This window comes from Gymnogyps californianus, chromosome 2 (assembly GCF_018139145.2).
Source record: "Gymnogyps californianus isolate 813 chromosome 2, ASM1813914v2, whole genome shotgun sequence".
Lineage (NCBI taxonomy): Eukaryota > Metazoa > Chordata > Aves > Accipitriformes > Cathartidae > Gymnogyps > Gymnogyps californianus.
The window spans coordinates 167232817-167249703 of record NC_059472.1 but is presented as its reverse complement, the minus strand read 5'-3'; the positions used below and the strand labels follow the sequence as shown (position 1 = coordinate 167249703).

Below are 16887 nucleotides of genomic sequence, written 5' to 3'. Positions count from 1 at the left end.
ACAGACTTTATCTGGCTGATAATTGACATGCTGCTTGGCATGCTCGTTAGAAAAGCATGGTCTGGTGAAACTGTGAAGAAAGTAAGAGTTTGATGCGTATCTTCCTAATATTTACAGTAGCAGCTTTTGAATTGTGATTCTTAGCTTTATATTTCACAGTGTTTTTTAATGGAGTCAGTATAATTTACTTTCCTTTTACAGACTAGGGAGAAATGAGTCTAGAGAGGACAAGCTTTTTGCCCAAAATTTGCTCATCAGCTTAGTGCCAAAACTGGAAATTGAATTTGGGGATTCTCTCTATGGTGTATATCCTGCATCTCTTCTTCTTGTCCTAAGTAATTTTGCAGGTTTTCTATCATGTATCTCCATCACCTGCCCTGCGTGACGTATATACTAATAACATTTCTGAAATTGTAATAAATGATGCTAAAACAGGCTAAACCCATATTTTAAGGGAGAAGCTGTCTCGTATGATCGTGTTTCTTTCTGTGTAGTAAATTGTCAGTGGAGACCAGATCATTGCTAACAAGAACTAGGTTGGGCAAGAACTCTGTGGTCAGGAAGAAGGGATTGGGAAATGGTTTTTTGTGTTTGTTAAGCTGTCAATACACTTAATAAGCGAGTAAGCTTCTTTTGACTGGATGCAAAAAGAGTAAATTCTGAAGTTGTGGGTTTTTTCTAAATTGGGATACTTTCTATTTTTATTACATATCCCAGACTTCTGTGTTTTATGCTTCTTCACGTGGAACATCCTGTCATTTCATCCGCACCAATAAGTTGTTGTCTAATGCTGTTGGAGGTATTTTAGGAAGAAAGAAAGGACATTTGATAGAAACTACATTCAATGAATTATTATTCTTAAGTAAGAGTTTAGCTGAGGTTCTTCTCTTGTGGCATAAAAGTCCAAAAGATGTCCTGCAAATAGGTTTGGAAACTTATTTTGCATGTCAGTCTCTTCTTTCATAGCAGATAACATATTATCTGGGATGTTAAGATTATTTATGTGCTTTCTTTTTGAATCTTTGTGGCAGTGTTTCTCTGTCATTGTTGCTACTCAAGCATTTCAAGATATGATTAAAATTTGTAAAATGAGTGAAATACCACTTGCAAAATGAAGTCTGTTTCAGATTAACTTCTGGATTTTTAAAGTCTCAAACCATAAATGAATATTGTAGGGGGAGGAAAACGCGCGAAAAGGTGAGAAGGAAGTGAGTGGCTACTGTTAATTTGTACAGAACTTTGTATCAAGATGTGTGTAACTCCTTCATCTTTAAACCTCTTAAGTTCCTGGCAAGCATGCTTTTGTTTGGTTTGGTGGTATGTTTATTTCTTTTAGTTGACTGAGGGAAATGAGTTGCCAAGCAAGTTTAGAGGACACAGTCCAAACATTAGACCGGTGCAAAGAGCTTTGAAATGTCTTCAGAGAAGGATAAATGAGAAAGGAAGGGTATGTTGGACATGTTTGATCCTCGTAATGCAATATTGTACCGTTATATTGTACTATTGAGAACTCAGAGGTTCAGCTCCCGTCAAAACTAGCTTGTTTCTGACCACATTCTGACCAGAGGAAGGTGAGACTTGCGCTGAGGATGCACGTGCCTGGTTATCCTGGGCTAGATGCACATTTTTGTGTATTGAAGTCTGGTTCAAAAACTCAGTTCAGACTTTAAATACTGTTTTGGCCATATAGCTGGAATGGAGGGAAGGCAGCCTGAAATTTAATTTACTGAAGAGTTTCTGCTTTTTGAATATGAAAAGTACCCTTCTATGAAGAACATACAGGCTGTTCTGGAGCCGTGTTTCTGAAAGAGCGGTGTCAGGATTAACCCATTCCAGACACCAGCCTCCAGGAGGTTAGTGCACTGGTCATGATTTTCCCATAGGAAGTATTCTGTTCCCCCGTGACCTCTGTGTCCTTTCACAGCACAAAGCACGTTATTCTTCTCATGGGAATGCAAGTGGAGAATAGGAACTTGGTGTTAGAGCTGATTGTGTAGCATTTCTATGAAGGGAGGTTAGTGTTTTGAGCCTATTTCTTGTTTTCCCACCTCTGAAGTCTTCAGAAGAATGCTTCATCCCTGGCCATCATTGGAGGAGAGTCCACACTTGCTGAAGAGTGGGAGAATTGGGTTCCCGAGGGCTGTTCCTCTCTTCCTTTCCCTTCTCCCTTTTGCTGATGCTGGGATGCGAGAGCTCCTGCAGCAGCTGACACCAGTCATTTTACTGAGGGGATCGCAGCGGTGATAGCTTCTAGCGTCTCGAGGATATGAAGCATCTCTACAGTCCAACAAAGGGCAAGAAAATCAGTTTTTTCTTTGCTGGTGTGTGAGTGATCTAACATCTGGCTGTTTTCTGCATCTGCAGGGAAACTTTTTGATTTCTCTTGTTTTCAGGGGGGTGTTTGTGGTGCTGAGTTTCTGGGGTTGTCATGAAATCATAGCTGTAGTGAGGACTGAAAAGAGGTCAGAGAGATATTTGCAGGTCGAGTGGAGACTGTAAATCAGACAGTAGACTCGGTATTGGTTATTACTCTTGCTTTTCTGCTTTGTATGTCCTGGGTATAGCCCAGGAATGCATGAAATACCTGTAGTCCGTATGTGTGTGTGTGTGAATATGTCCCTGTAGGCTGTGGAAGTGCTGCCATGTGGAGGAGGTGGCACATGGATATGAAAGAGGCATTGTCCTCTATGGACCCTCTGTTCTGTGGCTCAAGATCTTAACTGGAGCCCAGATAAAAATTTTTCTCATTTGACAGTACAAATTTGAAGTAGTCTGGCTAATTTTGTCTCTAGCAACATCGATCCTGCTGTTTCCACTTGGTTTGTGGTAACTTTGAAGGCAGAAGGTTGCTACTCTGATTCTGCTGTCTCCGGGGAGCCTGTGTTGGATTGATGGATACATGGCAAATGACTGCAGCACTGGGAGGGTGAATTATTGCTAATGGTCCATATGCCCGCCTTGCCCTCAGGTGCTGACAGAACAGCAAGCAAATTGATCTGCTCTGTTGGCAACAGCAGAGAGCGACTGAGTGACCTTTATAAATCCTAATTTTTAGTAAACTCTTTCTTCTTTCCCCTTTGTTCCTCCCCTGTCCTTCCCCAAATACACAGCCTTGGCAGGAAAGCTTCTGAAATTCTGCATCTGATCTGGGGCTGCTACAGTGATGTGATGTGCTCTTCCCCTCCTAAAGAACAGGTATGTTGGAGAGACAGGTCATGCGTTTGAAATGTTAAGTCCCAATGGGGATGCTGTGGCTGGTAGTAGAGGTTTGGGGGGACAGAAGAACCATGTTGGATCCATTCCTATTTTACCAAGCTCGGTGTTTTAAATGGAAAATGCTGGGTTAAAAGTTATGTTGAAAGTTTAGGTATAGGACTTTGCTATAGGCAAAAAGATGGAGCACAGTATTTTATGTATTGAAGTGCAAGAAAAATTACTACAGAACAGTGATTTTGTTTTTTCTTCTTATTTTCCCCCTCCCCTCTTCACTAGCTCAGTCGTATGTTTTTATGACACCTAATGCTAAGGCCTGATTCAAGAACATTTTGTGGAAGCCTGAGATGTTGAATATACTTTAAAAGAACAGGTTACTGCTTATTGTAAAGGGAAAAGTTTTCATACATTTCGTAATTTTGCCTCTAAGCTTACAGTGAGCTTGTGTTGTCTGAGCTGCTGCTATCTACATACAAGAGCTGCGTTTTCCTGCACTTCAGTGGTAAAGGGAGGCTTTCTGTGAAGGCTGTAAAATGCTTTCAGGCAGAAATGTAAAGAATTTGGAGCATGTAGCTATTGTTAAGTGAGATAAAAGCTTTTGTCTTGGGAAAAGTAGTGTCATTCACCATCTGTAAGTTTGAGTTTATTTCTCCTGCAAGAAGAAATTCTGCATTTTTTCCTTTGCTGGTCAGTCTTGTTTTTTGTAAGAATTTGCAGTAGACCCAGCAAACCAGAGCAACAGTAGGAGTTCTGCAAGAAAGTATAACCGTTCCAGCATCCAGAATACTATGGAACAGCCACCTCTTTCTTCTTGCATTTGAGGCACTGTTTAATATTACCTTAGTTTGGACTCTCTTGGTCATATACTCATTTAGTAAGGAAATGTAAGAGGCTGTTCTGGTCCTGTGTCTGAGTGTTGCAAACCTCATGTGCTGGTACAGGTGGGGATGAGAAAGCTGCTGTATGTATGCAGAGATCTTGCGCTATATTTCTTAGCCTTAGTGAAGCTTGTAGAACTGTATAGTGGGCTACCAAAAGTGTCATATTAAGACTGATTAGATGTGTGCTTAGTGAACACTGCTGCATGTGTGAAGTGGCAGTGCAAGTCTTTCTGTGTAGAGGCTTTATACAACATGCCGGGGGACTAACCTCTGGAGAACACCTTGGCATCTGCCCTTTTCTTGTGGTCAAACACTGGAACCAGTTGCAGAGAGGCTGTGGAGTCTCCAGCGGTGGAGGTACTCGAAACCTGACTGGGCATGGCCCTGACCAACCTGCCCCAGGTCACCCTGGGTGATCTCCAGAGGTCCCTGCCAACCTCCGCCGTGCTGCGATGTCTGTGAAACTGTCTGGGTTCAGCTTCAGTGCAACTTCATTACCTGGTGCAGAGTTGGCCACCACAAGCTCCTCATTAGAGAAAAGCTTTGGAAGGAGAAAGTGAATCATCTGTTCAGCTCTCGGGCAGGTGGGAAATAGAGGAGCCTGACCTACTGTCAGCTAGCTAGAAGTTATGGCGAGCCAGAATTGGTTTTTAGGAGGGCTTTGGATGAAGAGCTGCTGTGCTGGCGTACGCTGAGGGAGCGTCAGGGAGCAGGTGGCATGATGCAGTGCTGTTAAGCGCTGATGCTGCTGCTTAATTCCGGTTGAAAAGTTGCTTTGTCTTATGACAGCAGTCAGCATGGAGTATATTAAGTGGTATATAACATAACACACTTTCTAATCAGGCTAAGGATCAGCTTGACAAAAGGTAGCCTTGGGGCTCTAAAAGTGTTGTAGGCATGTAATATTCTCTCTGCCTGTCTCGCGTTGTGAACAAATAGCAAATAAATGATTGTGCTTTTTCTTGGTGAGATGGTAGAAGCCCTTCTTCTGGAGTTGCAGCGTTACGTATGAGAGGAGTTTTTGGCTACTTGAGAAACTCATCTGCAAGTGTGTGTGTGTCAGAGGGTGTAGTACACCCAAAAAAGTGCAAGGATGTGCTGTATAACATGGTGTCAGAAAAAAATTCAGTTTTTAGTTGTATTACCCTTCCTGTCTGTGGGTGAGGGAAGGGGCTTCAGAGGGAAACAGCATTCCAGCTGAGAAGCGCTGTGGTTTTCTGACCTGCGTGGCGTAACAGCTAGGCTGTCTGAAAAAACTGCCTGGAGGACTTAGCAGAACAGCTCCTGTGGGCTGGAGAGCGAGGGACGCTGGGCAGCAGTGGAGGACACTAGCTCTGGCATCTCGTCTTCACCTGGCTCATGCTACTACATCAACTAGTCATGGGCTATCAAGATTGTCGGGATTTGGTACCGTGCTTTCTCACCAGCTGAGCTGTGGTATGTATGCGGGTCTGTAGCACCCTGATTGTGAAGTGTACTTAGTCCCTTATACAATGTAATCTGCTGTGGTTTGCAGCAAATCACCCATCAGACTATGGCAATCGGATTGTTTCAGCAATTGCTTTTTCTCCTCTCTGTAACACAAGAATGGGGGAAAAGATTCTGTTCACAAGGCAGATTAATTCACTCTTCTGCAGCTCTCTGGGTGTTGTGAATTTGTTGGAACCTGAACTGTTTTCTGTCTGTAGCACTGCTGCAGCACTGAATTTCCAGTTTGTGACAGATTTGTGACCTTAGCGTTGTGTTGCGTCTCACATGAAACGTTTGCAAGGCTGCACTGAAAAATCTGTTTCTCGAGGTGTGGATGAGTAACCTTGGTGCAGGGTGTCCTTCCCAGACCTACACTCCCCGCACAGGCCCTCGATCCTCGCTCCCCCATCCCACCCCTGCCCCAGCCAGCCCCCGGGTAATAGTTACCATGGAAAGTGCTGCGGATACACGAAACGTTGGAATTGGATGTGTGTGGGTGGGGAAAGCATCTTAACTGAAATCACACTCATGTATAGCTGAATTTGTGTAATCCTGGCAATAATAATGTTTTACGCTTCTGTAAATGGAAGGAAGGACTAGAGAGTTGAAGCAATTGCTTAATGTGTAACTTAGTTTGGAAGTTAAGAGACTTTAAAAGCCAAACCTTGCTCTTTCAAGCCTGCTGTTTGCTTTTGTTTTCCTATGATCTATCTCTGAACTTCATTGTGTATCTGTCGCTTGTACCTGAAGTGATCCAGGAGTGCAACATACTGTTGCAAGGTTAAGGAAACATCCTGATGTCCTCTTGCTTCCAGTCAAACTTTGTCTTGGACTTGCAGTCATGCAGATAATTCTGAAAGAAATACTCTGAGTGGGTTTATTTTGAGTTAGCTAATCTTTGTTTGCAAAAATGACTTTGAATAGGAATGGTTCCTGCTTTTAACTTTTATGAGTGCTGTTGTAGCGTGAAGTTAATAAAGATTTCAGAATGTAATGTGCAACCCCAAAAAACCTAATAAGCAAATATCAGCTTTGGAATGCTTAATGTTTTCTTCTTAATGAATGGTGATGTTTCACATCAGGTGAAGCAAGTAAATACGAAGTTCTCCTCTTCGCAATTAGTAGAAACAGTTCCCAGTGCAATGCTAATAACCGACACTGCTGTTGGAAGGTGAGGCTGGTCAAAGAGCCAGTCACGACCATATTTCTGCCACAAAAGTAGAATATATGTGTTGTTCCCAAGTTACTCATAGAACGGGGATCAGAGGGATGGTGCAATCCTGACACCCAGCCCTACAGCAAGATCAGATCTGCTCGGTCATTTCTTTCTAGACTGCAACACCCAAGTTTTTGTGGACACCCAGGTCACTGATTAGTTACAGGGAGGAGCTGTTGCTGTAGAGACCTGTGTGCATCAGAAATGGTGGTTTATTTGCACGTTAAGGTAAAGGTGGAGAATCAAATGCCATGTACTTGAACTGTGGGGATGAAGCCAGGATGGTGTTTGCCCAGCGTGCGAGGAAACTGGTTCTCGAGGTCTGTCCCAGGCCAAAGACCAGCTGCCCATAGAAGGCAGCAGGGGAAGCAGAAGTGGCCCAGCTTTGCCAGGGCAGTGTCCATCGAAGCCTTCCTTGTTCCGAACGCTGCCGCTGTGATGCTGTCTCTTAGGGATGAGAATTTTTCTTCATGTTTGACCTATGCTTTATGTTGTGTATGTTATGTATATCCACTTGAATTTTTAAGTAGTCTACACTTGGGGCTTTTTTGCCTCCTCCCCACTTCTGTGACTGATTAGAATAGAATATTTCAGTTGGAAGGGACCTACAATGACCATCTAGTCCAACTGCCTTCTAGTGCTTGAAGCTTTTATCATAATTCCAATTCTTGCACTTGCAGCATTCATAAACTTAATTACTAATGTAAATGGGGCTGATATGAAGCATATTCATTGTTTCCCCTCTCTGCTTGCTTAGGCTGGGCAATCAGGTTAGTTTGCGTCCTGTCACAAGGGATCAGATCTTCTGTTGTGATGGGACAGCCATGGAGGCTGGGTGCTGAAAACCAGAGGTTTTGTAGTGTGCTCGGTGTTGGCTTTGCTTTTAAGGATTATTTCATGTTTGCTTTTTGTCTTCTGCCCTTAGATTAGGGATACGATCTGTCTGTGTGAGCCCCAACATAACGCGCTTTAGCTCTTGCGCAACTCATGCTGAGAAAAATCACCAGTGAGATGAAGCCCTGAATTTTTCAGTTCTAATATACTTGTTTGCAACTTCCTTTCCAATTCTGGTAACGCAGACTGTGGATTTTCAGTTCAGTTACTGCCATATATTCAAAAGGTATATTTTGATTATTATTTTCAGTGGTCTGTTCTGAGTAGTAGGCTTGTGTACACAGGGATTTTCTGCGTTATTTCCCACTCTATGAACAGCTCTGGAAGAGGGCTTTGTCATTGAAATTTTAAATTAAAATTTATTTATTTTTCTCCTCACTCTTGAGATCTAGAATAGAAAGTCCATGTTTCTGGTGATTTCAGTGCACCTTTAAAAACAATTTTTTAATGTTTGGTTTGTTTTTTGGTTTTTTTTTTACCTTTGCCTTGGACTTGATTTGAACAGGTCATATTTGCCGCTGGACCAAAACAAGCTAAAGGTTAAAACCTGAACTTTTTCTGATGTAATCTCTACAACTTCTAAACGTATTCTTATATGCCATGCGTCTGTTCCTTTGCGGGGTACCGTATTTTAGGTTCTCTGTGTGACTAGGTTAACGGTTGGCCTCAATGGTCGTAAAGGTCTTTTCCAACCTAACTGATTCTATAAGATAAAACCTTTCTATTCCGTGTGAATGCAATGTATAGCATTTTGGCTAGCTTGTCAGCCTTACTCCTTGCATTGCAAGTTCTCCAGGCAGCAAGAGCACAGTTCTCATCCCTCCCATCTCCCAAAATCCTGGAACGTTCACGCTGGTGCTGGACTGCAGGCAAACTGAAATTGCCTACAGCTAAGAAAGTGATATTGATTCTTATGGAAAGATGTAGTGCCTTGCTAAAAGGTATGACGAAAATATTTATCCAGGTTTTCCATTTGGTCATTAGGCCAATGTACTGGTGCTTCTGTTGCTCAAAGTATAATTATTTTTAGTTGCATTACTGGGGGGAAAAAATAGGTAGATCATTGTAAAATAGTCCTGTGGGCATTAAATAGAAATTAATCTGAAATTAAAAGCATAATGGCTGTACTTAGGATTTGTCTTCCCCCATATGCTCTCTCCCATATAGCTGAAAGTGGATGCTTAGGAAAGAATATAAAACAAAACAGCACCTGTGATACCTCCCCCAGCTTCTAAATATTTGAGGCTTACAGAATTCCTAAGCCAGATATGTATAAAAACCCTTAATGGATTTCTTGCCTGTGTGAACCTATCAGACCTTCTCCTCTAGTATTCTTTACATTCAAGATGGTGAAGGTGGGTTGTTCAAAATGTCAAATGACCAGCTGGTTTTAATGGGTAGCCTGGGTTTAGGTCTTGTATTGAGTTCTTTGGCGCAATCATTAATGGTGTTTTCCGGTGGACAAAATGACTGATTTCATATGCTTTGGGTCTCCTTATTGTCCCAGTCTTATTCTGGAGAAGCCAGGAAAAATGTATTTATTTCCTCTCAGATAAAAATATAATAATCTTGGATAATCATAGCTTTGAACTGTGTGGAAAAAAAATCTGTCTTGCATCCAAGTCTTTTGCTTCTCAGAACATTGTTGTGAACCACATGCTTTGCATTTAGCCTGAGATTTAAAAAAAAAAAAAAGTGAGAGGGTAGGTTTCTTCTGCTCCATCTTTCCTAGAAATTTGGTTTGTGCTTTATTTTAATGTATTATCTTAACCTTTTCTTAGGGCTTTCTACATTGCATTTTTTTATACTTTGTAAATCAAATTGCAAGTTTAAGTTGACCACTTCTGACATCTGCAATTCAGTTTGCACTCGGTAAATGGCCTAGTCATAAGTCTTACAGTCAAGTCAAAATAAGTTTTGACAAGAAGTATCTGCATCAGTTTATTTTACTGAGTAGTGTACTCTGGCTTAGTCTTCTGAACTGTGGCTACTTACACTTCCCTCCCTCATTCCCCATGCAAAAATAACTTTCTTTAGATTGTCTTAGCTGTAAAGCCTATTCTGGTCTCTTCTCTTGTTACTGGTGTGTTGCTAATAGTTAAAGCACTGAAAGTGCTTCAGTCTGTGTCCAAGAGCACTTCCCTTAAGACCACGTTGCTGACAGCTAGCCTCAATCCTTCTTTTCTAATTGGCATTTTGGCATCTCCTCGGAGTACTGCTTAATTCTTCTACTGCTAAGCTCCTTTTCTTCCTTCCTTTCAGACGGTTTGGTTCCTAGCTCCGTTCCTGCATGTTCTCTCTGACCAGCAGCTCACGGCAGCGGTGCCTGACGTCTGTTCAGCTGGTGTTCGTTCTCTGCTTATGTTTTCTGCCCTTCCTTCCCCTAGGCAAAACCCAATAATTTGATCAAATTGCCTGTAGGCTCATAACAAGTGCTCAGTGTGTGGTGTCTGTTTCTCTCTTCTGAGGAGGTACAATGCTGGAAGTCTTTCTAAAACAAGTTGGTAATGTTTATTTTCCTTTTATTTATTTATTTTTCTCATGAGCTTGCTTTCCAATTTCTAGCTGGATACAGTGCCTTTGCTGAAGCGTTGCACATGCTGGAATTGCCTGACCCCCTGATGTATTCCGGGATGGCAACTAGGTGACGACAGTTGAGGATGACCCTGACTGAAAAACTGCGCGAGAGGATATCGCGGGCGTTCTACAACCACGGGCTGTTGTGTGCTTCCTACCCCATTCCCATCATCCTTTTTACTGGTCTCTGTATTCTGGCCTGCTGGTAAGTCATGCAAAGTACTTGTTGTCACAGGGTGCTGCTGCTTTGCGGGGTTTTCATAGCAACGCCATGAACGTGCTCCGGTTTCTCTGTCTTGTGGGCTATCCCAGAAGCTCTTTTTTTTTTTTTTTAAACTTAATAGATTTTTGTCATCGCTTTTTGTGGGACAAAAGAAAAGACATGGATGAAGTATCTTCATGTGGTTTAATAAGTAAAAAATAAAAACTAATTGAATAAGTGAAGTAAAGCAATAAATAAAAGTAATCCCTGAACACCTGGTGGTGGACTCCAAAACCATGAATTAAAAATGAGGAGAAGGAAAGTTGATCTTTCTCTCCATACTTGCCTATTCTGTTCTCCCTTAAGCTTGTACTCTTCTTTGTCAGCCCTTGCCTTGGCACGCATGTGTAGTGTGTTCTTGTAAATTCTCTACTCTCCTTATGGACTCTAATTTGGATATGAGTTGCAACTGAATATAATTTCACTCTCAGAAATGTTACATGGGCCTCTTAATCATTTCCAATGAGGCATTATTACTACTGGAATTGAGAGAACTTTTGTGCTCAGATTTGTGCACAGACACATGCATGTGCATGTACAGAGTTTGTCTTCAGGTTTTTAATTCTAAGTATCTTGTCTCTTTTGGTCAAAATAAAACCTATGTGATGATCTACTCCTCTGCTTTTAGAAAAGCTCCACCTGTGTTGATACAGATGTAAATTTTTCTTTGAGCATTGCTGAGGATAAGACAGACTTCTTTCACATCTACAGTTAAAACATTATTGAAGTGATTATTTTCATGTATTGAAAACCTGTGAGATTGCTTCTCATGCCTGACTCTTCAAGGTTGTGAGCAGCAATCGAGGCGTTGCTTTCCTGATTTTTCACTGCTTCATGTGGGTTCTTGTGACTGTCAATGATAATAGTTTTATTTTCAGATCTCTTGTTCTGTAGAAATATGAAGCTTCTACAAGATCCAAGCAAGTGGATTCTCCGTTCTGTTTATCTTTGTCAATATGATTGCAAGTAATGGCTCTATCTTTTGACTTCAGTTTTGCTGGATGCTGCTTTCATATGTCAGGCCTGCATTAGCCAAAACAGAGTTCCACCATGAGTCCTGAATTGCCACACCACAGCACTCTTGCTTGGTAATTGCTTCATCGGAGCTTCCAGTGGTATTAGGCTCCTGTGTTCAGTTATCTTTCAGGTGCTGTTGCCTGGGGGTAAATGCAGGAATGCAAGACAACTGCTTCAGTATAAAATGCTTTATCCGCACAAACGTTGCATTTTAGGAGGGATCAAAATAAAAACTGCATGCTTACTCCCTTTCCTCAATTTAGGACTTCCCGGACAGGAGGAAATCTGATGTAGGATTACTAGCAGCTGTCCTCATTCTTCTTGGGAACCTTGTGCCCACTAGGTCAGAACTTGTATCTGTCCTGTCTTTGTAGTCATATGTTTAGAGCAGCGTGAATTAAGGTGTCTTGCACTAAGTCCTTGAAGCTTCAAACCAGGTTGTCTTTGGCAGATTAGTTACTTGTAATTGTGTATTTGTGGAAGTGTCTGCGTTACTCGGTGCTGGTATTTGAGATTCTGCAGTTAGTGGTTACCTTTAGACTGCAGAAACTTGTCCAAGACACCATCAAACATAAAGTCAATAATGAGTTTCAGTAACTCATTAGAAAAGCATCTAATGGCCCTAGGAGAGACAGGGTTTTAGAAATATTGTGACACCCTTTGAGAGCAAGTGTACCTTGGCAAAAAATCGGAGTGCAGTGTGGGTAAAGTGCTCCCTCCTTAGAAGCAATTTTTAGGGATGTTTCAGTTCCTGTTCTGAGCTGCTCTCTATTAACTGCTGTTAACTAGGTGTTAATTCTGGCTTGAGAAATGGCACTACTAACTAGGTCGAAACTATTGCAGAGTGCGGCCTTTCTACGCTTGAGTGAATTTCAGTGTGGTAAGACTGAACTCTGACAGGATATCCGTGCACAGGACACTCTGAAATATTTATTGGAAGTTTAGTTTTGGGTTGAGGTCTTCAAGTCTTCCTCATAGTTTGAGCCTGAGGTCTGACTTCTTCATTGTTGACCTGGATGATGGGGTGGACTGCACCCTCAGCAAGTTTGCAGGTGATACAAACTTCATATATCATGAACTGGAAAGTGGAAAACTGGAGGAAGTGGCTGGATGAAAACTGGAAAGAGCGGCTGCGTGGGCAGAGAGGAACCTCATGAAGTTCAGCGCAAGGAAATGTAAAAGGAAGAATAACCCCAGGCATCTGTACAGACTAGGGGTCAGCTCTCTCTTCTGCAAAGCTGCTTTCCAGGCCCCGGAGGTCCTGGTGGACACCAAATTGAACGCAAGCCACCTACGTGTCCTCATGGCAGAGGCGGCCCATAGTATCCTGGGCTGGATTAGGGAGAGCGTTGCCAGCGGATCGAGGGAGGTGATCCTTCCCTTCTACGCAGCACTGGTGAGGCCACACCTGGAGTGCTGCATCCAGCGCTGCGCTTCCTGTTAAAAGGAGGACATGGAATTAGTTGAGGAAGTCCATCAAAGGGCCATGAAGATGATGAAGGGACTGGAGCATCTCTCCTGTGAGGAAAGGCTGAGCAAACTGGGACTGTTCAGCCTGGAGAAGAGAAAGCTCAGGGGATCTTATCACCATATATAAATATATGAAGAGAAGGTGTAAAGAGAATGGAGCCAGGCTCACCGCTCAGTGGGTGTCCAGTGACAGGACATGAGGCAACGGGCACAAGCTGAAACACAGGAGATTCTGCTTATACATAAGAAAATACTTTTTTACTTTAAGGTTGTTAACCGTTGGAGCAGGTATCCCAGAGAGGCGGTGGAGGCTCTATCCTCAGAGACACTCAGAAGCCATGTGGATGCAGCCCTGAGCCACCTGCTGTGGCTGACCCTGCTCTGAGCAGGTTCAGCCTGGCCGATCTCCAGAGCTGCCTTCCAGCCTCGACTGTCTGTCGTTCTGTCTGTGTGCTTTCTAGTCTGCCTGTGAGGTTTATAAAGGAGCTGTGCAATGCAAAACGATTTAGGAGAATTGTTTTTAAGCTCCCTTTTCAGTTTCTCCAGTGTAAGTCATGTTGATTTATCGAGGTGTTAGGAGTGTCCCCTTTCCCCCCCATGCTTCCTTCCTTCCGTCTTCTGGTTTTTTCCAAGCTGAAAAAGGAATCGGTGCTAAAGGGAACACACATCCTTGCTATCAAGTGATTTGAGAGTAACTCCTGTTTTCTTGGGGCTAGGTAGCTTTGCAGTTGCAGTCTACATATTGTTCATTCACTTAAAACAAGAAATAAAACTTACTATATCCACTTACAATGAAGCTACATTACCAAGGATATTGTGTTTCAGGTTCCTTGGCTTGTACTATAATTTGGGTGTTTTCTTGTCAGGGCTCAAATTCAGGGGCTGCTCTCTACAGTGAGCACTTGATAAATATCCTTAGAAGTCCAGGATGCCTCCTCCTTGTTTGCTCTGTGTGGAATAATCTGATATTTGTGGTGTGTGGCTGCACACAGTTGTTAGCTCTGTGGCTTGTGCAGCTATAGCTGTTGAACTCTAATCCCTTAACCAGATGGGTAGGGACTATGACCATGTAAACCTGGAGCAAGATATTCGGTAGCTTTTCAGACTGTACTGCACTAGAATCCTTCTAAGCAAGTCTTTTCATCAGACATAGTAAAATTTTATAGTTGGGGGGGCAGGGTGCCAAGGCCAATGAAAGGACTATAATTTCTTTTTTAATCAGGATGCCTGAATACATAAAATGGTATGAAGTAACAGGAAAACAGAAGTGGTCAACAGTCATCTCAATGACTGCTGGCTGTCTATGGGGTGGGGCAGGAAACTTCAAAAGTATTGTAGCAATTATTTGGGAAAATGAATTTTTAGCTAATATACTAACTCACTTCAGATTGAAGTTAAGTCCTGGAACTATGTCATCTGGTGGGCATTTCATGCATTATATGCTCACCCCATTCATCTACTCTTTCCTAGGCGTCTGCTGTTGGCCGCTGTAAGAAATAGGCTGCTGGGCAGATGGACCCTTGGTCTGACCCAGCACAGCTAGCTGTATATGTATATATATATTTAGGCTACATCCATCTGAATAGCCTTCCAGAATGCAAAACTGGCAGCTGTGGGGCATGTTCAGGACACAATGTAGGTTGGGTGCTGTCTGCAGGAGCCGCAGCAGACAGTTGCTTACGGGAGCTGTCGGATGGCCACCTCCTGTGGAAGCTTTCTGTTGGCTGGGGTGAGGAACTCACTGATGGCCACAAAGTGTCACATCTGCGTTTTTTCCTGCAGTCATATCGTGAGGACCCCGAGTAATGGTCTTTGGCACCGACTTACTGCTGGAATTTAATTTGTTTGCGCTCTTCAGAAGCATTCCATTTTCTTAGGACAGATCTCACTGATTGATCTCAGCTACCTCACTGCAAAAATGAGTGAGAAATGTGCTGAAATTTGTAGAAAGCAGCTGGTGGAAAACATCAAGGCCCAGCTTCAAGGTAGAAGCTCATTTAGGCAACGTTTCTGTCCAGCATGATTGGTAAGAGACCCTCAGCACTGTTTGCGTTGTAATGCAGATTAGTGTCTGAAACAATCATGGACCAATTAAGTAGTAGGAACTACAGGCCTTTCTAATGAGGCAGGAAGATACGCAAGTGATCCAGTGGTTTCATACTGACTTTTATCAACAGGGAAGGAGCTAATAACATCCTCGGTGTTGCTGAGAAGGTTAGTCCCTGTCCCCGAAGAAGTGGATGGAAAAAGGAGAAGGTAGTAGAGCAAAAAGGAAGCATTCTGTATTCTTTAGCCTTAAACATGGTTAATAAATATATTGTATTGCTCAAGCAAGTAAGGGTGGATCTTAACATCCTGAGTTCTTGAAAGGGAGAGAGGTGAAACAGTCTTCTCTTCTGCACCTGTATGCACCCAGAATCAAGAAAAGCTTGTAAAACTCTGCTACAGAAGAAATTAACTCAGTTGTTCTTGTTTTCCTCTCCCACACCTCAGTAAAACTTGACCATCTTTGTGTTCAGATACCTTTTTTAAAAGCTGAAATAAACTACGTGGTCCACAACTTATCCAGCATCAGTTCTGGTTCTCAATTAACGTGACAACACTTAACATGCGGGTGTCTCTCCTGTTCTAAAAAGGTCAGGTGTCAAGGATCAGGTAGCACAGTCACCACAGGGTGTCTGTTACAGGTTGTTTGAATGTATTCTGTCTTTAACCTTGGAAGTATTTTGTGTAGACTCTATTTTTAATGTCACCTATAGCTAAGACGTAGCATATCTGTTTTTGTTAATAAATTAATATTCAAAGCAAAAGCAAAAATGCCTATGACTCATTCTTACTCTAAAAGTCTGAAAATCCAAGTTATATTAGTCTTTACTTCACAGTGAGGGTTTTCTGCTGAACTAGCTATTGACAGGTGTAGGGCTTGTTAGTTAACTTCTTACTATATATCCCTTTGTAGGTGACATTGATTTTCATCATCCCACTTAAATGGATCTGCATTAAGAAATATTCCTGTTCTTTACAGGGACAAACTTACCTGAGTGTGTAATTTTATTTTTTTTCCCTAATAGAATGAGAGTGCCGCTTAAGCCTGTCTGACACAAGAGTAGTTCCTCCTCTCCAGCTGAGAGAAGAACAGATGATACCTATAGATCTGGTAATCAGGGTAAATTTGAAATTCCTGTGTAGTTCTGAAGCATAGTTTTTAGTTAAAGTAAGACTTTAGAATCAAGCAGTTGACTCTGTGAAGCAGGTTTAGGAGAGTTAAACAGGGTGAGTCTTTGCAGGTGTTCATTATTTGACTGAAGCACTAGGTTCTGCTACTAAAGAGTTGTAGACATGACTGGAACCAGAGCCCTTTTGTGTGTGTGTGCGTGCATGCATACATATATTTCTTTCGAAAAGAACATTTCACTATCTTAGAGGTTTGTACTGTCTTGTGTGATAACCAGAGGAGCTGAGTTGCTGTCAGACTCTTCATGTTCCAAATCCACAGAGAATACAGTCTCCTGTGGGACCGCATGATGAAACCAGAAGCAAGATCTATGTAACGAGACCTCTATTCTGCTTTGCAGAAAAAAGGAAACTGGCAGCACAGAGCAAGGGGAATCTTTACTTTTGCGGTGCAAGTTTTTGAGGGTCCTGTCAGTGGGAAACAGGGCAAAGCAAACATCATTTATTCAGAAACAGGTATTGTTTATGCGCTTACCAAGGCTAAAAAGGGAACTGTTGCTGCCAAATATCTGGCCTTCTCTACCTGCTGGCAAGACCCTTTTTATCAAATTTCATATCTCTCATTAGCAATGGGGTTTCAGGTTGTTCTATCTTTGTGATAGTTTAGGCTGGAAACAGGCTAAAAGCTTGTTCTACGGTGTGCATAATGGAGG

The 16887-nt window shown here is 42.3% G+C and overlaps 1 protein-coding gene across 1 annotated transcript in view; it reads left to right on the top strand.

The window, feature by feature from the left end:
• SCAP (SREBF chaperone) overlaps positions 1-16887 on the top strand; it is a 64105-nt gene that overhangs the window by 11175 nt on the left and 36043 nt on the right. Inside the window, 1 exon segment of the mRNA XM_050890956.1 lies at positions 10240-10456. Coding sequence (XP_050746913.1) covers positions 10335-10456 — 122 coding nt within the window. The 5' untranslated portion in view covers positions 10240-10334.